Source organism: Sander lucioperca, chromosome 12 (assembly GCF_008315115.2).
Source record: "Sander lucioperca isolate FBNREF2018 chromosome 12, SLUC_FBN_1.2, whole genome shotgun sequence".
Lineage (NCBI taxonomy): Eukaryota > Metazoa > Chordata > Actinopteri > Perciformes > Percidae > Sander > Sander lucioperca.
In genome coordinates, this window is record NC_050184.1 from 37,754,522 (window position 1) to 37,780,695 (window position 26,174).

Consider the following 26,174-nt stretch of genomic DNA (forward strand, 5'->3'; position numbering starts at 1 on the left):
TCCATATTTAATGATGGTCAATTATCAAACAAATCCCTTGTTGATATTTTAGCATTGGGGCACTGCAGCTGTCTAATCTATACTTCCTAGTCCCAGATCAAACCTGTGAAACCAATGTGGTTTGCACAAAATTCCTTATTGTTTCCAGTTTATGTCAGATAAGATAAGATAAAACTTTATTGTCTGTTCACACAGAAAATGTTCTTGCATCGACTGCTCAGACAGTCAACAGGTAACATTAAAAAGCACACAAACATTAAAACAAGCATCTGTATGTTCACCCAACAACGTCTGACACGTCTTCAGTCGCATGCTCACACACACACACACACACACACACACACACACACACACACACACACACACACACACACACACACACACACACACATACATACACAGTAAAAAAGCAGTAAAGGAATAGAAGATTGTTACATCTGTGAGTCACATATCATTCTTACGATTGTCATGCTTGCAGTCCCACAATGATACACAGATTACATGTTTGGGTGGGGAGATAGGGAGCTAGATCACATATCAGATGCTGTATCAGATTTTTGAGAAAGTTACAGCCGCTTGCAGTTTGTAGTGAGAAAGTGTAAAATAATCCCGGAGATCGCAAAAGCTCTTTTGGTCCAGATCCGTCCAGGGTTTTCTCTCAGCTTAGAGACCCGACCTATCTATGCCCTGCTTACACAACCAGCTGCCACTGCTTGAGAATGTAGCTCAGGAAGAGGTGAATCAGGCTATAACCAGGTACATTTGGGACTTTATCTGTGCCTGCTTTTATCACCTGTCCTCTTGCTAGCACTCTCACTGATCTATCCTCAAGCCTAATTGTGTCTGCATAGTGTCCTCTGTGGCTTTATATCTGTCCATTATCATCCCTGTCCAATTTATCTCCACATTTCTTCAGTGTACGCTGTCTGCTGAACAAATCCCTCTGTCTCTAGCGAGCCAGTTGGAATGATCCCACTGTGAAAAAGAATACGCAGAGGGAGAAGTGAGATGGGCTCCTGCACTCAGAGAGGGAGTTTGGCCTCTCTGATACATGAACAACCCCCTGTGGTGTTAAAAATAACCAGCTCTTCATCTGACTGACCAGACAGACTGGGGCTTTGAGGGAGTATTATCTCTCTGGAGTTTGTTCAACAACCAGGCAGACAGAAAACACATGCACGCACGCACGCACGCACGCACGCACGCACGCACGCACGCACGCACACACACACACACACACACACACACACACACACACACACACACACACACACACACTGTTCTGTTATCATGATCATTGCATTTCTGTGAGTGTTTTCTATTATTATTTTTATTATTATGTATGTGTGATATATGTGTGTATATGTGTTTGTTGTATTATGGTTGTCTAAGCTACTGGATGCCTAAAATTTCCTTTGGGATGAATAAAGTATCTATCTATCTATCTTTATCTCACACACACACACACACACACACACACACACACACACACACACACACACACACACACACAGTAAGTAACAAGTAGTCTGGATTTTGAGAACAGATATTTCTGTCCTTTTTAAATGGGATTTATATTTTCTAGTTCAGCATCTCACTACGTGAGGTCAGTGTGACTGACAGAACATGTGAACATATTATCTTATCTTACATTTCATGCAAGTGACACGTGGGCGAATATTGAATCCCCTACCTTCCCCTGACATTGATTGGAGACTGTTAGTTATACTTCAGTGTTGTGATGAAATATTGGTCTCTAAACTTTTGTTTAATAATTTTAAGAAAATGAAAACCCAATCGCAAAACTGATAACTCCGTAAATCTCCCAAGGAATGCTGCACTACTGTAAGCAATATGGATCAATGTTTGTCTGTTATCTGATGACCTCTAGTGGTCAATGAGAGACTTGCAAACATAAGTGGAGCGCAAACTGTTCAAAAATACAATCCTTTATTCAACATATACAATATTACATGTCTGTTTGTGAATTCCTTTACTAACCATAGTAATGGTGATGGTACATTATTGGCCTACATAAATGTAAAGAAATACTTAAAAAATGTTAAAAGTATAAAAAGTATATAAAATGTGTCTCATTGTTGAATAATAGAAAATAATAACCCTATACAAAATATATTTACAATAAATCCAATGGTGATAAATGACAACAGTTTCAATGCTGTTAGAATATGTACAACTAAACTGCTCAATGTGTCTCTGTGCAGATAATGAAGGCTCATTTTATATAAGTTAAATATGCTTACACAACAGTTAATGTGCTTCGGTATGAACATGTTATTACTTACATATTTCCTGTATTCATAGTAAAAAAAACAAACACTAAGGCCTCCAAGTTTTCTTTGGCAATTATTGGGAAAACCCATTTGTGCAATGTTCCTGTATATAAGAGAAAGTCCAGAATGACATCCTCCTCCTCTTCTTGATAAAATGATGAGTAATTGTGCTGTGCCAGATTTTCCTTTCTGTCATGACGATGGGGGATTTAGACAATTATGAATAAAACCCTGTGTGTGTAGAACAGGCTATACATTCTTTGGTTTTATTTATTCTGCTTTGGAAATAAATTGTATTAGCTGAACATAAAGAAATGAATACAAAAAAGAAATATAACTTGATCTTCATAGTTTTCTTTTTGGGGCCTTTTGGTTGGGCACCAGAAATATGGCAGATGAAAATTAGGCTACGCAAAAAAAAAATAATAATTGCCTTGGGAGCCAGTCTAGACACTACTGCTCCAAGTCATATGGTTTTAATAGAATGCAGTGACTGTGTGAGCCATTAGCTCAAAATATGCTAATGATTTGCACCTTGTGCTGTTGGAATGTGGTGCATAATCCCTTCTGGCGTTTTCAATTGTTTGTCCGTGTTTCATCCTGTTGCTCTGGTCTAGATGTCCCGCTTGAGTTTCTCAATGCTGAAGTCACTGTCATGGTCCAGTTTGGAGAGTGTCTTCCTCACTCGCAGGGCTGTGAGGCGGGCTGGTGGGCTCTGGTACCAACACTCCTTCATGATCTTCGCAATGGCCGACAGGATCTTGACACACAGAGACAAATGGAAATTACCACCTGGCTATCCCAGTAGAATGAAACATTTGTGTCACCGTTATTATGTGTCCTATAGAGCAGTGGTTCTCAAAGTGGGTTCTGGGGATCCCCAGGGGTCCTTGAAGGAGATCCAGGGGGTCCCTAACAAAAATGGGAATCATTTATTTTCACTATAATTTCCTCCATAAGTAACACAATGCCAGATTGTATGACTATTTTGCTCATGGGTTTCATTCACTTTCTGTAAAAAAACATCTAAAAGCAAAATGTATATCAGGTAGGGAAGCCTGGGACAAAGTCTTATCAGATTTGTGTCAGTTTAGGGGTCCTTGATGTGAAAAAGTTTGAGAACCACTGCTATAGAGTATGTGCTCTACATTTACCCATGTGTGAGTTGTACATCATCAAGTGTGTATTTGCACTGTGTGTGTGTGTGTGTGTGTGTGTGAGTGTGTGTGTGTGTGTGTGTCATCAAATGGCCTACAGGGTGGGAATGGAGCCTATTGTGCAGACTGGGCTTCTGCTGGTCCACGCACACCACCTTCTTCATCTCCTCAAAGCTGGGATCTAAGGGCACCATGTCAAAAAAGGGAGGGCAGTACTCTTCCACGATCCCTAAAACAATTCAAAAGAGAAAAAAGACTCAGTATGCGGTTTCTTCTCCAGTTGAGCAGAATAACAACTACCAAACAGTTAAGACAACAGTCTTGGTTGTGGGATTCAGTGGGTGTACTGTAATATACTATAATGTATTAAATATTGTAAGAAAACTCATTATCAACCTCATGAGTAGATAACCGTTAAACCCCTAATTTACCTCCTCATACATTTTCAGAACATACATCTCTCTTCATGCAAGGCCTGAAAAAACACACTTGGAAAACGAGATAGTCTGTGGTGGGAGTTTTGTAAAGTATGTTTGACTAAACAACAGTGCTGGGATAAAGATATCAATTCCCTGGCGACTACACTGGGATGAGATCTGAAGGCCTGCTGAGTGTGTGTGTGTATGTGTGTGTGTGTGTGTGTGTGTGTGTGTGTGTGTGTGTGTGTGTGTGTGTTCACATCTGGACTAAGTGTGTTTGTGCCCATGTGTGTGCGTGGTCGTTTGAGCATGGATGTGTGCTTGCATCTACAAATTGTGTGCACAGGCATCTGGACTATGTACAAGTGAGTGCTGACACCAGATAAGACTGTTTATAATTACTGCAGTGCTAATCATGGGAGAGGATAGTAGAGACAGACACAGACTAGGAAAACACTGGAGTGCTGAGAGACATGGGACTGACTGCCTCTTATGTATACAGAGCTAGACAGACATGACAGAGAAAACACATTTTCAACACAATGTGCCTGAGTGGATAGGTAATACATCAACTTTTAAAAGACACATTGATATATAAATATACTGTGTACCATTTTCTTAGGTAAACCTCTAAACAATCTCTGCAAATGACAGGCAGTCTCCTTACCATTAACAATGGTCCTGCGGGAAATTTCCCAGAAGACCAGGCCCAAGGCCCAGATGTCAGTCTGCTTGTAGGACTCAAAGACGTCCATACGAATAGTCTCATCCAGCACTTCAGGGGCCATGTAGCGCTTGGTCCCCACGCGAGGGTTGTTGCCCACATCAAGGTAGTCATGAGACTGAGAGTGTATCACAGCCAAACCTGACGAGAAAGTAGGCACAGAGAACCGATTTAACCTTTTAATTTATAGTAAATTACAAAACTATCAAAATCAGCATGAAACCGCTGTTTTGTCTCAACACATTAATCATAATTATCAGCAGAAGTTGAAAATACATACAACTAGAAGATGATCTTCAACAAGGGGGTCCTCAGAGTCAATGCAGGGGGGGCCTCCAAATTATTGTTAATTTTTGAAAGTTTTTTCAGAAATTGAAAAGTCTTAACATGAATCCAACATATTATAAGATAATATAAATCCCCACTGCTTACTGGCCTAGGTGGTCACTAAGGCAATCCACAGATACATTTAATCCTAAGGATTCACTTTGCTACATGTATGTTTTAACATTAAAACATGATTTATAAAACCATGCCAACAATTATTAGGCTATTTTAATAGCTTAGTATTCTATGCAACAAAGGTATGTATAAAGGCTTTAGGCCGCCCTACACGTTATTGTAGACCCAGTTTATTATGCAACTTCATTTTATACATTATATGTAGTAAGGGGTCCCTGCTCCATCTCTCTTTCAGTTAAGGGGTCCTTGGCTTAAATAACGTTGAAGACCCCTGGTTTAGTGGATTAATTGTGATTTTGCTGACCTTGCTTCTACACATCCCTCACCTAGGTCAGCAATGCAGCACTGGCCGTTCCGCTTTACCAGGATGTTTCGGCTTTTCAGGTCTCGGTGGGCGATAGCTGGCTTTTCCTGGGAGCTGACGATCTCAGTGTGAAGATGGACCAGGCCACAGGCCACAGACAGGCACATCCTGAGGCAGCTCTCAGGTTCCAAGCTGCTGTACTGCAGGAAGTCATAGAGTGAACCCAGCTCATGAAAGTGGGTGACGAGCCACAGCTGGGTGCTAGAATTCTTGGATGTCATGTCGGAGGCTATGAAACCTAAAGCCAGAATAGAATTTCACGATTTCAACATCTATCTTTTTGACACTGCACCTTTCTTTTCACAGAAAACGTATCACAAGAAAAAATTCTTTTGAACTTTAATCTGCTGCCATACCCAGTATGTTGTCGTGTCTCAGCTGTACAGTATTGTAGATCTCTGTCTCTCTGAACCAGGACTGCTCGTCCCTAGAGGAAAAGATCTTGACAGCCACACTCTCCCCCATCCACGTTCCCCTCCACACCTCCCCATACCTGCCTTTACCTGGAAACAGAGTGATACAATTACACATTTGCAAAATAATAAACAAAACCGAGCACAGAAGAGCAGCAGTGGTGAAGGAGACTGACCGACACACTGGACAAGTGAGATTTGTCTGGCCATAGTCCTTTGGACCAGATAGGGCAACCCTGTCCCACTCCCTGAAGTACAAAACTCATCAAAGATGTCCTGAGACAGAGACACAGAAATAATTCAAATGTGAGCATTCAAAAACTTGAACATCTTTTGATAGTATTGTGCTTTTTGTCTCTTACGCCGTATGTGGGGTCATCTCCATCAGGAACCTTGAGTATGGTGACATCATGGTCACCATGGACATCATTTCTGCCATGTGCACGTCGGAAGCGCAGGAACAGCACCAGACCACACATGCTGGCAGTTGTGATTAACAGCAGCAAAGACAACGTGATCCACAGCTCCGGACGATTGAGCTCTGGGGGCGTTGGTGTCGGCTCTCCATCTGGATACACACACCCATTCAGGCACACACACACGCACGCACGCACACACACACACACACACACACACACACACACACACACACACACACACGCACACACACACACACACATACATACATATACAATACATTTTCGTTGAGAACATTTCAGAACATTGAGGAGAAGAGGTTTGGAATTATTTTTGATTGAAGTTAAACACGCTAGTAACAAGACATTCAGTGCATCATCAGTCCAAACAAAGGAAAGCCACACAGTATCAATTTGCTTAAACTGACCACAAGGGGGAACCAGTTACTATCTAGAGCAGGGATCTTCAACAGGAGGTCCGGGACCCCTAGGGGGTCCTCAGAGTCACTGCAGGGGGCCTCCAAATAATTGTTAATCTTTGAAAGTAAAAAAAAAAAATTAAAATTAAAATGTCTTAACATGAATCCAACATATTATTAGCACATATAAATCCCCACTGGTGATAGGCTTACTGGCCTATAGGTAAGGTAGTCACTAAGGTAGCCATCCACAGATACAGTATATGCTGAGGATTCACTGTGCACTGTGAATTCACTGTTCACTGTATGTGTAATTTATAAAATCATGCTGACAATTATTATTTTAATAGCTTAGTATTCTATGCACTAAAAAGGTATGTATAAAGGCTTTAGGTCGCCCTACACTTTATTGTAGGCCCAGTTTAATATGCAACTTAATTTTATACATTATATGTAGTAGGGGGTCCCTGCTCCATCTCTCTTTCAGTTAAGGGGTCCTTGGCTTAAAAAACATTGAAGACCCCTGGTCTAGAGGGAAGCTTTGAATCCCATTCGTACAGTAAGTACGTAAAGTAATGCAGGATGTGCACTGAACTGTGACTGAGAGGACTTAATGACACTAAACTAGGAGACTCCATTCCACAGTGGTCAGATTCATGGTGATGTTAAAATGTTAAAAAATTAAAAAATATACTTTGGGTACTAACTAATGTTTGAAGGGGGAGTGGTGAAGGCATTGCACAGATTCTCTCTGCAGCAGTGCATAAACAATCGTTCAAATTTGCTGTAGCACTGCTCCTTGTAGATAACTTCGGAGAAACAGCCCCTCTCCTCATGGCCGTGAACCCAGGAGTAGAAGCAGATGTGTCCTTTGCAAGTTCCATTCATGCATGTGCCTTTGCCATTCTCGCATGTACACAACAGCTTCTCATCGTCTTTGGAATCTGAAGCACAAGGAAGTGCACACAGTGTTGACAAAAAGGCAAGTCTTACATGTCAATAGCAAATTGAGAAACCTACGACAGTTGATTGACCTGGGAAAAGAAAAGCAAGGCCAAACACACAAATCATGGGTAGATAGATGAAATGCAAATTATACTGTGAGGTTGTAGCGCAGTTATGGATAAGATAATTTAAAGAAGATGAAAAGTGTAGGAGTCCACGCTGAGTGTTAGTATCAGTCTTTAGTCTGACCCCCTGTCCTGACACAGAAGAGACTGGTTGTAGATGTCAGCTGGCATAATGTCTACACCATAGACTGTATAATATTAATGGACAAAGCATCCGGTTCGGCAAAGTGCTGCAAATGCGGAAGTGCCTTAAACCTGCATTCTATCTAAATTCCAGCAGGGGGCGACACATGCGGTTGCAAAAGGAGGTCGGTTTCTGTAGGAGTCTATGAGAAAGTGACCCACTTCTCACTTGATTTATTTCCTCAGTAAACATTTTCATAATGAGTTTATGGTCTCAATCGCTAGTTTTAAGTCTTCTGCAATACAGAATGATGTTCATTTTTTGAATTAGGGTCTCGTTGATTTAAAAATTGGCGATAAAGCAGGGGGTGTTTTAGGGCGTGGCTATGATGTGATTGCCAGTGAAAGTGTGTAACGTAATGTAGAGTGTAAGCAGCAGTCTATGGCTCCTCCCTCACTCCTCTTGTCTAAAATCGTCACATCCGCAACCAGGATGGCTGTGCCTGTAACGCCAAACTCGACGACTCATAGCAGATCTCCACAAACCAATGGGTGACATCACACATGCTCTGTCCATTAATATTAACAGTCTATGGTCTACACATAGTGTGTGTACATGGAAAGGCACAAAGACCTGCAGCAAAGGCATTCTTATGAACACAATTCTGTCTGAAACAATGCTCTACCGAAAGGACATTTAATCTACAAGGAGTAGATCTACAGGAGTTGAAAAGCGAGAACCCCTCCATCACAAATTATAAAGCAACAATTTTTGACCACTAGGAGGCAGAATTACTGTAAGCTGTCTGACCACCTGACACATGTAAGACCAATATTCCTGAGCCTTTTAGTTGTGGTTTGGTCCACCATTACCTGAGTTGATATTTGACTGTCTTCACCAGTCACTCATTTACTCTGCATTTCATGCAAGGTAGGTAGTGTACAGTACACTCTGCCTGTATGAACTTTTTTTGCTTGAAACAGCTGCCTATTGTTTTACACTGGAGGATTGGTGAGAGCCATGAGAATGAACTATACAGTCTATGTTTTTCCTGCCCACACAAAGAACTAAAAGCTGCATACTGACTCTTCTGCCACGCTAATGACCCTTTCATATTAGAGTTATGTGATCCATGTCAAAAGTTTTCTTCAATGGAGCTTTAATTGAATGGAACTGAATGCTCTTTTCAACACTGAACATCATTAACTCACCTGCATGAATAGCAGAGATCCACAGAAACGCCCAAACTAGCACCACTGTCAGTAGAGAAGACCTTTCCATCTCTGTGAAACAGGAACAAAAATTAATAACAGTTAATATAATCAAATGTTGATAATAGAATTAGTGTTGTCTCTTTATTAGAAGCTGTCATAATAAGAAACCAGATATTCAATTTGGGGTATTATGGAAAAATAAGTCACTGACATTTTAACTGCTATGTGATTGGGATTTACATTCTGTAACTTAATAGTGTCTATGAGGAGTTAAGCAGTGGTTAAAGTCTGGACTCTTTGGCAGAGGAAGCGATGAGGTCAAAAACAACAGTCCGAGGGCCCAGCCTGTCTGCCTGTGTTGTAATTGCATTGGGTGGGAAAAGGGGGCTTAGGGGAAGGAGGCTGTAACAGCACATCAGAGTGTTTGTGTATTTGTGCTGAGACTGCGTGTGGCGCTGTGCTACCCAGGCTCCAGGCCTGTCGACTCTTCAACTGCCTTGCGCAGAGTAAATATTGATGGCTACACTTCCTGCCATTGAGTGGCCCCACCCGGCTGGCTGGCGAGACTCAGGTCTGCACATTGTTTTGGGCTGAACTGCAGAGGGTCACGCAAGCAGAAGGGCCGTCATACACAACTCTGCCTTTCTCACTGCTGAAGCACATTATAGTCTGTAACTTGACACCCAGGTAAGCTTAGACATGTTACATTTAATTTAAAACATTAGTAAAAAGTAACCAAAATGTAGATGTAATATTAAAACACTGTATCTACTGTAACATATCCTACATCATTATTAAATTGCTACATACACTGTGAAATGTAATGTCAAATATTAAGTAGGTAATTGAATGCACATGTTTCCTAAAAGCCTCTTAAATATTTTATGTTCTGTGCACAGTTTAGACTATATTCTTGATTTCATTTCAATTGTTTTTTTATAATCTCGCTGTCTCCTTGCCACCAAGAAATTGAATATACCATGAATTTTTTTTAACATTGAAGAACTTACAAACATAAGCATACAATGTATCTGGAGGATGTACATTCAATCAAATACACAAGATAATATAATATTCTACCTTAAGGAAGACAGGAACCATGAATAAATACAAATAAGAAAAAAATAAAACGGTGATTTATTTGCCATGCTTATAACTTTCTCTTTAAAAAAAAGCACACAATAAAACAAGAACCCACATAAACCCTGAGGTCTTGTAAGGTCTTTCTTCACCATTGCTTAGCAGCAGTATGTCTATCATCTAAAAAGCACGTCTTTTGGAAATGCTGTTGCTTGAGAGATGAGAATTAGAAGTTTAGCTGGCTGTGGTTTACCAGGGTCTGCTGGCAGCTTCTTTAATCATCAGTGTGAGAGTGTGAGGAAGAAATTATTCTTGCAATGTGTATTATATGCAAGACCTGATGTCTGTCCTGTAACCTCTGAGGTGGGTGGGGCTTATATTAAATCTCATATGTGTGCAATTGGATGGACTGAGATACGCGCAAATTGGGCTGTGTGCATTCAGATACACGAGATAGCTGCCATAGAGGCTGACTAAAGTCCAAAAAGGATACAAGATGTTTGGATACAAGACGGCTGCTACCTACAACTGGTACTTTAAGATGTCACTGGCTGCCCAAAGAACAAGGCAAGATTTGAATGTCTTAATAGAAATACATTTTGAATGCACTTTGAGTATCTTCTAAGACCACAACAATATTCCAAATTGAATCACCAGCCAACAATTTACATCTTTATCTAGTATGCTTAAGGAAAACGAATCACACCAGTTAGATAGTCTGTTCCCACAACTTACAGACATAAAATAATACAACACTTAATCAGATTCAACCTGGAGAATTCTGACTCTGGTGAAGTCCTATCAATATCAAGTTCACCTTTTTTCAGACAAACAAGTTAACCTGTTTGCCCATATTGCATAACTTCAGACTCAAACAGTTCTTCAGTATGCTTATTACAGTAAACCGACTGATTACTGTCCCACATTACATAACAAATGTAATACTTCATGTGTATTATATTAAAATGGAAGTATGCTTTCTAAAATAGGCATATTTTTTTAGATTCGCCATTGCTTGCTGCAAGTGAACAGCACAGCATGTTTTATTATCAAATATTCTTATGGAAATCCTACCTCATGTCCCCCACAGCAAATAGCTCTTGAACTGCACACATCTGGCAGTGGAACTTGTACGTCAGCACAATACTACGGATATCCTCCTTTAGCTTTTTTTTTTAAATAAAATTTAATAACATTAAATAAAATGTAATAACATTTTTTATAAATTTCTTACTGAAAAATATGGCACAATGGAATATACATTTCAGTGCAGTAATGAGAGCCACATATAAAGGGAAATAAAGGGAGTAAACCCAATAGTCATTGTCTCAAGTATTATTTTGTGTATCTCAAGAGGTCAACAAAAAAGAAAGACATACTTTGCTTCTTTAAAAAAAATAAAAAATCTGTACAAAATGTAAACAAATAAATACAAAAAGCAAACATAATACATATTTCAAACAATTATCCTCCTTTAGTTTTGATGCATCTACAGATATATTTAAGTACAAACTACAGGAAGCCATCACCTTCGCCATTTCATTAAGTCGTTTCAAATGTCACTGAGGAGCAACCAGAGGAGTGAAAGTGTTTAACATGCATATCTGTATTTTTTCTGATCTGACCCTTGGTGTCTGCTTTTTTAAGTTCCAATAATAGTTTACCTATTTTCTTTCAAAAGCATCTATTCTAAGAATAGATATAGCTGGCTTTCTTGAAAATGAGAACACATTCTGAATGGAGTTTCCCATGTTAATCAAAGTGTCAAATCAAATGTAAAGTCTCTGCTGAATTAGATTTCCATTTCACATGAGACATCTGATAAAAATGTCTGACATACTATCTTTAGAGTTCCTGTTAGCTGTGAGGCTCCAACTCAACAGATGAAACCACCATCAAGTTTAGAACCTTACCAACAGAAAAAAAGCACTTCCTGTCATGCAGTCTACATGTCAGTGGTGGTTTATGTGTGGGTTCAGTGGAGGCATAGCCTAAACACAAATCCACCCACAGAATGAACTTATTCCCAGCGGAGGAGCATGACTGTGTCTTATTTCTCTAGCTATCATTTTTATCATCCTGACATAGGATAAAGCAGTAATCACGCCCTCCATCGTAGGCAGCCTGACTTTAGACTCCAGCACACTTCCTCTCTGAGGTCTCTCCTGTTTCTCTCCATTCTGTCCAACGCTACACCCTCTTGACCCAAGGGGAAAAGATCCATTGTCATCTCTTCCTCTCATCTACAGAGCTTTAACTCTGGGAGGCAAATCTCTCATTCCATCTGGATGACTGTGTGGTTATAGTGGTGGATGGTGGAGGCATGGCATAGCAGCCTCCAACAGCCCCTCCAATGGGCCTCATCACACCAAAAAGCCCTATAACTCTGTCTCTAGAAAGTAACTTTCAACAGTGTTACTGTAAAAGCTTCTATTATGTTATTTAAATGGCAAATCACATACAGTTATTTTTAATGACATATCCACACATTTATCTCTGTGTTTTAAGTGGTAAAAACCTCTTGCGACTGTCTGCTAGTTACAGCGACAGACAGATTGTATCTTCGTTTCACAGACAAAGCTAGGCTTGGCAGACTTTATGGCTCAGTTGCTGTCTGCATGCTCTCACATGCATACCTACGATGAATGCATGTCCGGGGAAGAAAAGGACATATATACCTCAGACATACTGTGCACACAAATTGTTCTTTGCTCCAAAGTACTTTTGTAGAAGAAATGAAAGTGAGAATATGTAGGTGTGGGAATGAGAATGAGTGACACACACCTCATGTCATGGACCAACTACAGCACCCACCTGACTTCTATCATAACCTCTACACAAAAAGGGCAAATGTTTCCCCTATGTGTGTGTATGTGTGTATGTGTGTGTGTGTGTGTGTGTGTGTGTGTGTGTGTGTGTGTGTGTGTGTGTGATGGGTGAAGAAAAGGAACAAGTAAACAATATGCAAGGGGGAAATACAGCTATGATTCATGTTTAACAGACCAAGATCTCCACATCTGCACATTTCAAGAGGTATGAACTTTACACCCCAACATGTTTTGAAAGAAGGATCTTGCCACAAAGTACAGGCCAGTGGTGCAGTAAGGACTTAGAAAAAAGTAGCCATTAAACAACGTGAAAGCACTCCATTACAAGTAAGCTTCACATTCATATCATGACCAAATGTGCTTGTGGTATCAAAAGTAGCCATTATGCAGCAGAAATGACCCCTGTCAGTGTTATATTATAACTGATGCAATTTATATTTAAGCAGCAGTTGAGTTATGTAACTGGTTGAGGGGGAGCTATTTTTAATATTTGCCTCTGAAATGTAACGGTAGTGGACCAGAGGTTAGCAAAATCAAGTGGAAATAGGCCTACTCATAAAACTACCTCAACATTACAAGTACAGGCTAAATGGACTTTAAGGTAGCCTACTTTCCACCACTATACTGAATAAAGGCCTAGAATTCATTCAATTTAATTTATTATGGCTGCCCTTAATCGTATAAATGAGAAAAAATTATAAAACTTCATCACAGGAGATGGCTTTAAGAACATAATTTACTGATGTTAATTTGTCTTTGGGTCAAGTAGGACACTTCTTGACACCTGTCCTGTTCACATCTGGAAACACGTGTATGGCGCTGCCAAGGGTGACTTAGCGTCCAGTGTTAACGTTAGCTATAATTAGCATCGTAAGATGGTTAGAAATCACAGCACAGCATAAAACACTAACAGAAAGAGAAAATGAGGTTTGACACCATCAGCCTACCTGTGTTCTACTCGCCTTTTAACTTGACAGACGCAGATGCCGAACGTCTCCCATATCAAAGTTAGCCGAAGTGTCCTCAAAGTATTTCAAGTCAAAAGTAGAAGATTTAAAATACAACTGGCTCCATTTCAAGAGCGGAGTAAATCGTTTTACGTTTCGTTTAAACGGCTCAATTGCAGATGTTCACATCCTTTCCTGCTTCGGTGACAAACAAACCGCCGTTTCTGGGAAAAAGTTGGTCCGCAGTTCTTCCTCTTTGCTACTTTAAAATTTAAAACTGCCCACTCGTTTAACAACAAGTGATACTCTAGCCTACATGTGGCAGAATTGAAATATAAAAAAAGGGCGGTGTCCTGGCAGGACGACAAACAGCGGGCTGTAGGCTATCTCATCTCGGTCCAAATCTGCGCTGATAAATCGACAACATCGTCGTCGGTTTGGAACCAGACCAGACTCTTTCCGCTGTGAGAACCTCACAAGTGAAAGCTCTCTGCAAGTCCACTCCCAGTAAGTATGATGTTTTTTTGTTGTTGTCTATAGTTCTGATCTAAAGGCAAGATTACAGATTTTAAAGTAGGCTAATATACACAGCTTTGTCCCACCCCTTATTGTCCCGGACAGGGTCTGGGGTCTGGAATGTGTTCTCATAGCGGTTTTCCTGTTTCTTTCCAAACCTCTCATTTTCCTTTTCCCCCTGTGGATTGCTGTCTGCACTGCACTGACAGGAATGTGCTTCAAATACCCCACCATATAGCCTAAACACATTTCTGTGTAAAGCAATAACTAGCCTAACTAACCCACTTTGCCTTCCATTTTTATCCATAATCCTATTTTTAAGTTCAGGGGCCAGTGGAGGCTTTATCATGTATTTTAGCAACAGTGATGAACTTAAAGATCCCCTCCAGACATTTTTTTTATTTTCATATGAAAATTCTTTGCTTGGAATAATAATAAGTGTCTGATATGTTTTTTCCACAAAAACAAGTCTAATTACCTTGTAAAAAATTACAATTACAATACAATCACAAAGATCTCCGTTTCATTCTCTTTGGCAGCACCTATGGCGATAAGCAGTAATTGCAGGTGTGTTTTTGGATCTCACTTCCTTTTGCGCACTTTGGCACTCTTATACTTAGTCACCTTACTTCCTGCTTTGCTACATCATAATTACTACGGCCACTATAAAAGTAAATATGAGTCGTAAATGCATCTTGAACAAACAACTTATGGTCCATAAGTTATGGGGTCGTTTTTGGCAGAGGGCAGTCTTGAAACTGCACCATTCTGCACAGTGAAGGTAAAACATCCATGTAAAGTAACAATAAGCACAACACATTTCTGAGTGGAGTGGGATTTTAAGATTAATTTATTTCTACTATTAACTACTTTATACTGCTAATCTGTTTGTAATGTATTTAGTGAGTATTGTAAAGCTTATATATCGCCTCAAATTAAAGAAAACACAACAGTGCTCAAGTGCCTTTCTGTTACGGCAGTTGTGGCAGTCAAAGTGTCTCTTAATGGTAAAATACATTTGTCTCTTGGATGCCAGATAGACTCAGCTGTCTGAAAACACTTCATTCAGCAGAGCCTGAGAGAGATGTCTTCATGTCTGTAATATAAATCCCCCCTCCCTTGTTCTCAGGCTCTGTTATCTCTCAATTTTTGGCTTACGGCTGAAGAAACAGCTGGAAGCTCTCACGTCAGCTGTCATGTAGAAAAAAGACGAAATTGTTGTTCTTTTTTTTTAAATCTCTGTGATTCAAAGAGCCATATGTTCTTATTCCCTTATGGTTTTTCATAAAAAGCCTCAATTGGTTGTATAATTTAGTCTACTATAGTAGAGGAAATATATTGCTTCAACAGACATGTTTTCATACTGTGCGTTAGTCATATTTGTGTTTAACAATGTGATACTTTATTTTCAGAGGTCAAAATCTGGTGCAGCCTATGCAACTATATGAGTATGTGTTTACAGTCTAAGACATAGACAGGGTTAAAGTCTAGAGAGGTATTTATGTTAGAGCTGACCTCAAGTCACCAAGTTCCTCTCTGTGAAGAGGAAGTGATCCAGAATACTAAAAATATTATGTGACATGTTTGTACACCCGTTCTAGCTTCATTTTCATCTATGAAACTTAGAATCTTTACATGAAATTGATAGAAATAATTCCATTAAATATTTTTACACACGTCATAGTAGCCATTTTGATTTTGTTTCCAATCCTTTATATACGGTCTAAAGTTACCACCAATAAAAGCTAATTGTTATGTAATGATACTGCACATTGGATTAAACGATTACAGACCAGGGTTCAAGAGCCATCCCAAGCCCCTCCAGAGAGCACATTATAGGTTTCTTTAAGAATGTCAAAGTAACTTTATTATGAGAGAGTAACCAAGGTTATGTGCCATACATGAAGCTCATCCGTCACAAGCATGCCTGTTAAGGAAATGTTACATTTCTACGTGTAAATACATTATAAATGTCATAAAATAGGAAAATGTTTCAGGGAGTTGTGTACATGTAAGAGCAGTACCTTTCAAATCTAAATTTAGCACAAAAAGTAAGGGAATTTATGTTTGGTGGATTATTTCTCTGTGGTAACAATGCTTTTTGGCAATAAATCTTATACCGTTGGAAAGCCTATTTAGTTCCCTTTCAAATGGTGCCCCATTTGTAAGGAACATGCATTTGTGGAATGAGCAGCAGCGCTGAGTATGTGGGTTGCACCCATGAAAAATTTGCCAAATCTTCTCTGCCAATGCCAAACAGCTTATTCTGCCATTGACTCGTTTGGTGTTTGATTGGATGATTGAAGTTTGAAGAAACAAGACATATTGGCAATTTAACAATGTATTCATTTCACAAACAGGAGCCTCAGTAGCGTGTGGAAGAACCATACACAGCCACAACAGCCTGGCACCTCCTCCTCATGCTGGTCACCAGCCTGGTCACACACTGCTGTGGGATGGCATCCCATTCTTCAACCAGCATTTGTCGCAAGTCAGCCAACGTGGTTGTGTTGGTCACTCTGGCACGAACAGCACGCCCAAGCTGATCCCACAAGTGTTCAATGGGGTTGAGGTCAGGACTGCTGGCAGGTCATTCCATCCTCTCCACTCCCACATTCTGGAGGTAGTCTCTGATAAACCCTGCCCTGTGGGGACGAGTGTTGTCATCTTGGAGGATAGAGTTTGGTCCCAGACTGTGGAGATATGGGATTGCCATTGGTTGCAGAATCAGGCACCTGATTGTCAGCACCTGGGGGTACCAGAAGCTCAAAACAAGAGTCAATAGCTACAGCAAAGAAAAGCTGTTTGGCATTGTCAGAGATGATTTGGCAAATTTTTCATGGGCGCAACCCACATACTCAGCGCTGCTGCTCATCCCACAAATGCATGTTCCTTACAAATGGGGCACCATTTAAAAGGGAACTAAACAGGCTTTCCAACGGTATAAGATTTATTGCCAAAAAGCATTGTTACCACAGAGAAATAATCTACCAAACACAAATTTCCTTACTTTGTGTGCTAAGTTTATTTCTATTTCAGTAACTGTACATCAACAAATGTGTATTATGTCCTGTAACCACACTAATATACAATATTGTGATTCTTTCAGATCACCAAATCAGAGGTAAAGTGCAGTGAAAAAAACCCAAACTCACTTGAAAAGATCAGTAAATTTATTCCAAATGCGTTTTCATCTGTCTCACACGTTATCAAGAAGAAGAACCTGAGCTTTCTGTCTCTTGCTTCCACTTTAAAATAAATAACCCAAGAAATGATGCTCTATTTTCTTTGTTAGAACAGTATCTAAATACATATTTTTTTAGGTAACACATTTAAAAATGTTTTGTTATAATAAGAACAGGTATTGCAGTTATAGCTTAATGAGTAATAGTTGACATATACACAGAAGATTTTAAAATGCCCCAAAGCTAGCTGCACCCCGAAAGAGATTTCTTGTCTTGACAGATGCTTAATGTACAATGCCCAACATATTATTAACAAAAGATTTCCTGAGTAACATTATGTACAAATAGTTTCTGTGCTGTGCATAGGTAACTCTGCACATGTGAGGTCTGCTATTGGTGTCTAAAAAATATAGCAAGCAGCAATTTTGGTGTCCAATAAAAAGCCCATCAAACATGGTACATTAAGCACAGCAGACTGAGGACTTGAACACCTGTGAGCAGTTTTTCTTATGATCAGACAAAATGAAAAAGTTCCTTTTTTCTGTATCCTCACTGTTAACATCAAACACATGCCACAGCCAAACAGTTTGGAGTATTAAAATTCTCTCAAAAAGACATAAAAAGGCATCCAGCTACATGTTGCATGTAGAGAAGATTGGATTACGTTTCAAAATAAAAAACGTTTGATAAAACTCAAAATGGTGACTGATTTCATTTATAAAATGCTGTAAAATGGACTTTTACCTGGTAGTCGTGTTTGAGGGATTGTAGGAAACACAAGTAAATTGAGAATTAGCCTGCCGACTGAGCAGTTTTGAGCCCAATCGAACAATGTATTATATAGCTATGATTCACTTCCTGCTTCTGAATCTTTGCCAACAGCATTACTTCTTGCAGAGGGGAAAAAGAACCAAAGTTTATACATAATCAAATCACAATAGTTGGGTGCTGACGCATCTTATTCTTTGCTTGGTCTCGTAATCATGTGGTGTAGAGGAACAAAGCTCATAGTTTGAAGATTTTTAAATCTGTTTACATTACACAGTCATTTTGATTAACTTGCTATTTATTTGGTTTATTTTGCAGTTGAATACCATGATGGCACGCTACTTCGAAATTATTCACAATACACAGACAATTAAAATCCTCACGGATGGACAGTGTTTTCGAGTCAAAATAATGTCATTGTTCATGAGGTAGGAGTCAGCCATGCTAAGACATGTCACTGTATATCTCCAAATCCAAATAACATTTGGTAAACATAATTTTCAGCTTTCCAAAAATGCTGAAAAATACATCACATCTAGCAAATTCAAGTCACTACATTTTTCCCATGTTCATCCCAAGCCAAAGTTCAAATCCATTAATGTGTTTCAATTGTCAATTTCTCACTTCCAAACTTGTTTTGCAATTCCTTAGTCTTCTGTTACTCACTGTAATCACATGCTCAACCCTCATGCATGACTTTATCACAGTGAAATTCTCTGAGGAAAAGAGAATAATGCCTCATTTTTGGCTTGATGAACGTTTGGACGCCTTCTGTTTTTTCTCTCGGTCTTTTTCCTTTTCCTCCTGCTGCTTCTTCTCCCTCTTTTTTTCCTCCTTGGCCTCTTTGTACTTCCAGACAGGAGGTTCCAGGTAGCCCTTCTGCATTTTCTTCTTTTTCTCTTTCTTTGGAGTGGGTTCCCCAGACTTTGTCACTTCAATCTTAGGAATACAGCCTGAGGGGAAGATGCTGTTCCTGTTTGCTATGCTGTGGGGAATGAAGCTTCTCATGCCACCTAATGGTGGGTCCTGGCGGCAGGATGTCAGGGATACAGAGGAGGCTGACACAGCAGTGGGAGAAGCTGAGGTGGTGAAGGAGCCTTTACTGTGGGACACTGTGCTCTCCTCCAACTCCTTGCTGCTGTGCTTTTCAAGCAGTTCAGAGACGGCTAACCGTCGCTTGCCAATCTCTGGGGGGCTTGTGGGACAGAGTGGACGACAACCAGTGGCTATCAGGGGGCTGTGGATGCCTGTGGTCATACGCACCATATGGTCCATGACTCCATTGTCTTGGGGGTCTTGAGGGAAGCTGAAAGAAAAGTTGTCTTTTAAGTGCTGCCTCAGCGCCTGACAGCCTGTTTTGGTGGTGGTGGCCTTTTCTACCAATTGCTTAAGCTCAGGCCACTCAGGAATGTAGCTTTCACAGAACTGCTCCGCGACAGAATGAGCCTGCAGACGGCGTAGTCTGTTAAGAGTTTCAAAACCTCCTGTCCTAAGGATCCAGTCCTTTAGACCTCTCGCTTGGACCAGGTCCATTGCATTCATATCTGCACCTGCATATGAAAAGGGGAGAACATAGCAGGACCCAGTAAAAACAAGGAAACAAGTTAAAAATCACGTCAAACATGCTCTGTCCATTAATATTAACAGTCTATGAGCGTAACACTAGAAGTAAATCAGGCCATTTCACAGCATGGTAAAATAGGATATATAGATTGCAGTTAGGTGAAAACAATATACTAAAATAAGGCCAGAGTTCTGCTGATTGGTGCTAAAGCTATCTGGTTGTAATAATTCAGTTTAACTTACTATTAGAGGAAGATATGTGTATTTCAAAGACTATGATAAATAGCTTAACCCTTATATTGTGTTAGGATAAATTTTGACCCGTTTTCAAGTTCAGATGTGTAAAAACTACCATTTACTTTTTTTTATTGGAACAAGGCTTCATGATATCCGCAGACATGGCTGTTCTAACACAACAAAAGTTGGTTTGAAAATTTGAATTAATTGTAAATGTTTCAACAAAAATAAAGTAACATTTGTGGTGTTACGGGTCAAATATGACCCAGCAGAAAATATTGAGGGCAGCTTTGTAGATGAAATTTAGCTCAAAGGTCCCCAACCACACCACACATACACACCCATACACCCCATTGTCTTCATTATTGGAAATATAATTTAATTTAAACATTTTTAAAGTTAAAAACGGGTGGTATATTTTAAGATCAAAGGCCAATGGGGCCAAAGAGTTTTTACATGTAAATGCATACATAATAAGTTAACTATGTGGTGAAAAACACAATTGGATGATAATCATTGTTTTAGTATTTTGGGCTGAGTTAAATCACGGGTCAAATTTGACCCGCTAACACAATAAATGTGTGCAGCTTTCTAACACATTACAAGTGTTAAAGCTGACCTATTGTATACTGTTTACAGATTCCTACTTTTATTTTGTGATTTTACTAGAACATGTTTACATGCTTTAATGTTCAATAAACACTTTATTTTTCTCATACTGCCCATGGCTGCTGCACTTGTGTTCACCCTTTGTATGAGACGCTCTGTTTGAGTGCCTGTCTCTTTAAAGGCTCTGACACACCAACCTGACGGCCGACCGCCGGCAGAAAAGGCAGTCGGACTGATCAGTCGGCTCCCCGAGGTCAAAAAAGTGCGTGCGACGCTAATCTGTATTGTCTCCCAAAAAATTAAAACCGGAAATGACGGCACATCTTTCTAGATCTAGTAAACACAGAGCACGCTGTTGTCAGTCATTGTTTTCATCAGAGAGTGTTGATAGTAGATAGAAGGATCGTTGTTGTCATTACTCGCTGAACAGAAGAAAATACGATGGCTAGTAATAAGAAGATACTGGCGTTGTCAGCTCCGGTTTTCTCGTGCACTGATTTGCTAGTCAAGGTCTAGCACTCCACCAATCAGATTGGTCATTGAATCCGACTGCCCACTGGCCGATTCAACAAGTCAAATCGGCCAAAATGAACGCCGACGGCTCCTCCAACTGACGACGGCACAGAACACACCGAACAGACTTGAGTCACCGACCTTGCCAGACTGTCCGACGGCCGATAATTGGGTTGGTGTGTCAGCGCCTTTAGCCCCCCTCTCAAAGAGGCCCAGTCTGCTTCAGTGCAGCTGGAGACTGACTGCTACGGAGTATATAGCTTTAGTATATAGACTTTGTACCTTGAAAAATCACAAATAAAGGCTTCTAAACCAAATACTACACAACAGGACATGTTCCAGCATTAATGTGACCTGAAATTGGGGAGAAATTACCAACATTGGCAGTCAAGATTACAGCTATCTGGCGTTAGTATGTAGCTAACGTGACTTGTGACGGTGTAAACACTGCAGTTAGCTTATAAAAAACGCTGCAGTAGCCTGCCTAGAGCAGATGCCCAATCATTGAAACCCAGCTCTGTGTGACGTGACACCGAGCAGAGTAGAAAAAAAACATTGAAAGCGGAGCGTTCAGAACATTGAGAAATCTGTGGTTTTTGCTAACAGGGATTTCTATGAAAAACATTTACTTAATTATTTGAAGCTTTGGCCACATATAACATGAACATCCTGCACTGTAACATTATAGATATGACAAAAATACGGAAATGCATAATAGGTCACTTTTTTAATGAATAATCAGGCCTTTAAAACAAATCCAACAACATCAGACCCATATTTCTATTCCACGCATGGCTCACGCTTGCCTGTCAAGTTATCTGTCGCTAACATAATTGACTTTGAATAGGACGTGATTGCAATATTTATAGTGCTATCCTAAATGTGTGCTTGTACAGTTTATTCAGGACTAATGAGAAATACCAGATTAGTGTATATCACAAATACGTATAACATTTATAGTTTTTGGAATACGTTTTCCTGGGCAAGTTCAAGAATTGTACACACTAGTCCTTGCATCCTAACTGTACATTTTGTTTTCTCCCAAACCAAGATATGTACCATGGGTGAGGGTTTGCACCAATGTAAGAATCTGGGCTGACTGCCTATGAATAAATATATTGTCCACGTGTGCACATAGACCAGATGTTCCTCCCATCTGAATTAAATACTGCAAAGTTTATAGGAGGTCTTATGTACCATGAACGTACCATGCATTAGCAGGGCAGACACACACTCTTCTCGGCCCTGCAAGCCTGCCTTGATGAGGGCTGTGAAGCCACGGGGATCCCTGACTTCGGTGTTCACACCAGAGTAGTAGTTAAGGATATAGTTCAGAATGCTGATGAAACCTGGATTGAAAAACAACAAAAACATTATGTTAATATCGGAAGGTTGACTGGGACTAGATGTTGAGGTTATGTGCTGTACGTGTCATCAGACAAACCTGCCTGGGCAGCAATCATGAGGGCAGTATTGCCATCATTATCTTGGTGATTGATGTCTATTACTGTACATGTGTGCAGCATGGTGACAATGTCTATGAATCCCTTGCTCACAGCCAGCATCAGTCCATTCTGAGGGGGAACAAAGTAAAAATAAATTGACCTTTATGAAACTATTCAACCTTTTTGGTTGCAGAAATACAGATTTCTCAGTTTGTGTCAAAGTCACTTTTCTTCTGGGTTAAAAAGGAAATTGAAATCCATCTCACCCTGCCATTGATGTCAAGTTCCATGCCCTCATCTTCAGTGACTCCTCTCTCCAGGATCCTGTGCAGGGACGTGGGCTGATTCCTAACGCAGGCCTCATACAAAGTTTTAGCTGGCTCTGTATGCTTTTCATCCATTTCATAGTCGGGAAGCACTGAGTCTTCAGAAAGCACACTCCATGAGTCAGAATCATCCAGGAGGCTCTCTGAGTCATCAGATGGGCCTTCGCCCAGGTGGGGGTCATCATTTGCAGTGGCCATTGGACCCCCTTCTGCCTGGGATCCCACCTGGGTGTCAGGTCTGCTGCACACCACCCATATCTTGAATAGAAAAAAAACATTAAATGTTGGACACAAAATGAACACATTTCTTTTTTCTACATTTCCCTCAGGCATATGACATTCATGACTTTCCACCATCAACTGTGTGCCTATCAGCAGGCATAGCAAACCCAGCATTACTGGCCCAGTCAAGCAGCATGGGGCATTGGAGAGCTAATTTTTAATTTAGATGACTGTAATGCTATTTTTGGGTGCTAGTTGTAGGATAATAGCCCCAATGGCCACTAAACAAATGCTGTGCTTGGTGGCCACATGCTGCTGATATAAACATCTGAAGGACAGTAAGAATTTGAACTGACATACAGCATCTCATGTGCTAATTCAGGTACTTTCAAAAATGTGTGCTTATCCTAATGTGTGTGAAAGGTGTTGGTGATTGCAAAAATATTTGTGTGCATATGCATTTTGTTTAGTGCCATCCAGGGTAGGAGTGTGTATAATTTCTTCTCCTCAAAATAAGCATCTTACACTAGTTCAAATATGAATGCAAGACTAATAACAAAACACTGGCAGCCTTTGAAGTTATCATGTTATTTAGATCTGATGACCTGTAGGGCCTTGTGTATAAGGGACGATACTTAAAGAGGATGACGAGATTCACCTCACCTCTGCCCTCCTATTGGAGCGGCTGATCCTTAAGTCTGTGATTTACAAGATGGTTAAGCTGACTGTGCGACATGTTTTTTGCCAGTGTTTGTTCACTAGCTCATCCCATCATAGAATAGAAAAAGAGAATGAGGTAAAAGTTAATTAATGCTCAGAAATGTGTAAGTATGTAATTTTTTTACACTACAAACACTGAAATCTGAGGCAGAAGTGTCTTGGAAGAAAAGAAAATACTGGTCGAAAGTAGTAAATGAACTGAGGAAAAAAGGGTTTGGTTAAGGAGGAAATCTGAATTTGAATGCAAACATTATGACTGATTAAGGCATAGGAGGATGGTACTGGGTTGAGAAAGGTCATATGGTGCCAGAAGCAATGGGAGACCAGGCTAGTGACAACATCTGTCATGGTGTCTTAACAGTGTCACACTGCACTGCAGTACAAGTGCACTGGGATATCCAGTGGTTATCTGGTATAAACCATTAAACTATGCAAATACAAAGGTAATGTTTGTATGCAGTACATTTTTAAACCAGTCATGACACTGATTCTCAAAGCTCAGGTTCAGAATTAGGGCTGCAACTAACGATTGTTTTCATTGTCGATTAATCTGTCGATTATTTTCTCGATTAATCAATTAGTTGTTGGGTCTATAAAATGTCTGAAAAGGGTTAAAACGTGTTGATCAGTGTTTTCCAAAGCCCAAGATGATGTCCTCAAATGTCTTGTTATGTCCACAACTCAAAGATATTCAGTTTACTGCCATAGAGGAGTAAAGAAACTAAAAAATATTCACATTTAAAAAGCTTGAATCATAAAAAAAATTTCATAAAAAAAATGACTCACACCAATTAATCAATTATCAAAATAGTTGGAGATTAATTTAATAGTTGACAACTAATTGATGAATCAGTTCATCTTTGCAGCTCTACTTAATATAATAGACTGAGTAGACTGAGTAGTCTTTATTAATGTTTTGAAGGAGCTGCAGATGAGTGTGAGAAACAGCTTGATTGCTCTCCAGTGAGGGATTGAGTGTTTCAGTCATCAGGCTGCCTTGGCCCTGCATACATCACCACACCTGCCACCATATCCACACACTAGGCACATATTCCCACAGATTGCACAGAAGCAGCTTTACACCTGCTGACAATTTATTAGAGTAATAGCGTCTTTTGGATAAGCTCTCGTTAAATGCCAGATAGAACTGATAGAACTCCTTTAATCCCATAAACATATGTTTCTATTTCAGCATTGTGTCATGCAGAATAATGAAGATTACTATCACACAAACAGGTCTCTCTCTCATCCTACTACTGCACAAACATAGAAAGCTCCTATTTTAACTCATTGCTCACTGCCATTGTGGCCTAAACTTCCATCTGAGCAACACTTTGGAAACTAAACAAGCTTCTTCCTATGAATCCTACATTTGAGCTGTGGTGTGAAGATGTAAAAAATATACAATTTGTGCCAAAACAAAGTGATTTTTTATTATTTTTTAAAAGAAATAGTAATAGTAAAGTCTCACCCTAAAACAATCCAGCCATGGGTTAGTCCTCTTCTCTTTTTTCTCTCTTTTTGAATTTGCTCTTGGTGGTTAAACCATCCTCATATATTGGACTTTCTTTTGTCCTGTTGGCTCTTGGTAGAAACTGGTTAAGTTTAAGTTTCCCAAACTGACCCCGGCTGAATGCCTTCCCCCTCCCTCTATCTCTCCTACTGGCCAGTTAGGTTGCTTCATCAGCCGGCAATCCCTCCAGGTCCCAACATAGACCCTGCTGTCCTAAGTCAGGCAACATGCTCTTTCCCTCTCATCCTGATTATAGAAGATTTAAGGATTAAGAGACAGCAGCCAACTTTGCTCCCCTTACAGTCTGCTCTCTCTTTCTTCTCTCTGTCACTCGTCTTCACAGCGCTCTCCGAATCTGTCCATCCACAGCTCTCTGCTGCCCGTCTGTTGTGTCAGAGAAAACCTCCCTATCTGTCCAAATAAGTGCTGTGATGAAATCATGGAGGCTATGGTTCCTAAATCTGCTCTCCTGCTGAGGACCCCCTGCCTGAATCATTTTAGTGTGTCTGTGTGATGGGAGACAGCATCTTGGGTCTGTTTTCCCATGGAAATCCATTTGCTGTGACAACAAACTAACCCTGCTGTTACTCTAAGCCAGGGAGGCTTGCTAGTAATTATTCCCACGA

At 40.1% G+C, this 26,174-nt stretch overlaps 2 protein-coding genes across 6 annotated transcripts; both read right to left on the reverse strand.

The window, feature by feature from the left end:
- Window positions 1-1,928: 1,928 nt before the first annotated feature.
- On the reverse strand, window positions 1,929-14,410 carry acvrl1 (activin A receptor like type 1). Of its 4 annotated transcripts, none has more exons than XM_031283655.2 (10): window positions 11,231-11,317; window positions 9,074-9,145; window positions 7,376-7,612; window positions 6,196-6,401; window positions 6,010-6,109; window positions 5,777-5,923; window positions 5,383-5,658; window positions 4,538-4,735; window positions 3,550-3,680; window positions 1,929-3,054 (listed from the first exon to the last, which is right to left on the reverse strand). In XM_031283655.2, exons 2-10 carry the CDS (start codon window positions 9,141-9,143, stop codon window positions 2,908-2,910), a joined length of 1,512 nt encoding a protein of 503 aa, XP_031139515.1. In that variant the 5' UTR covers window positions 9,144-9,145; window positions 11,231-11,317; the 3' UTR covers window positions 1,929-2,907. The 4 variants fall into 4 exon arrangements, with proteins under 4 accessions (XP_031139515.1, XP_031139506.1, XP_035864066.1 ...); XM_031283646.2 differs by lacking the exon at window positions 11,231-11,317 and adding an exon at window positions 13,947-14,410 and having other exon boundaries at window positions 1,932-3,054; XM_036008173.1 differs by lacking the exon at window positions 11,231-11,317 and adding an exon at window positions 13,932-14,410 and having other exon boundaries at window positions 1,932-3,054; window positions 6,196-6,395.
- Window positions 14,411-18,697: 4,287 nt separating this feature from the next.
- ankrd33aa (ankyrin repeat domain 33Aa) lies at window positions 18,698-25,776 on the reverse strand. Of its 2 annotated transcripts, XM_036008174.1 has the most exons (6): window positions 25,507-25,776; window positions 23,979-24,073; window positions 23,034-23,351; window positions 22,767-22,896; window positions 22,531-22,671; window positions 18,698-19,950 (listed from the first exon to the last, which is right to left on the reverse strand). In XM_036008174.1, the coding sequence occupies exons 3-6, from the start codon at window positions 23,289-23,291 to the stop codon at window positions 19,139-19,141; spliced, it is 1,341 nt and encodes a 446-aa protein (XP_035864067.1). In that variant the 5' UTR covers window positions 23,292-23,351; window positions 23,979-24,073; window positions 25,507-25,776; the 3' UTR covers window positions 18,698-19,138. The 2 variants fall into 2 exon arrangements, with proteins under 2 accessions (XP_035864067.1, XP_031139545.1); XM_031283685.2 differs by lacking the exon at window positions 23,979-24,073.
- Window positions 25,777-26,174: the final 398 nt, after the last annotated feature.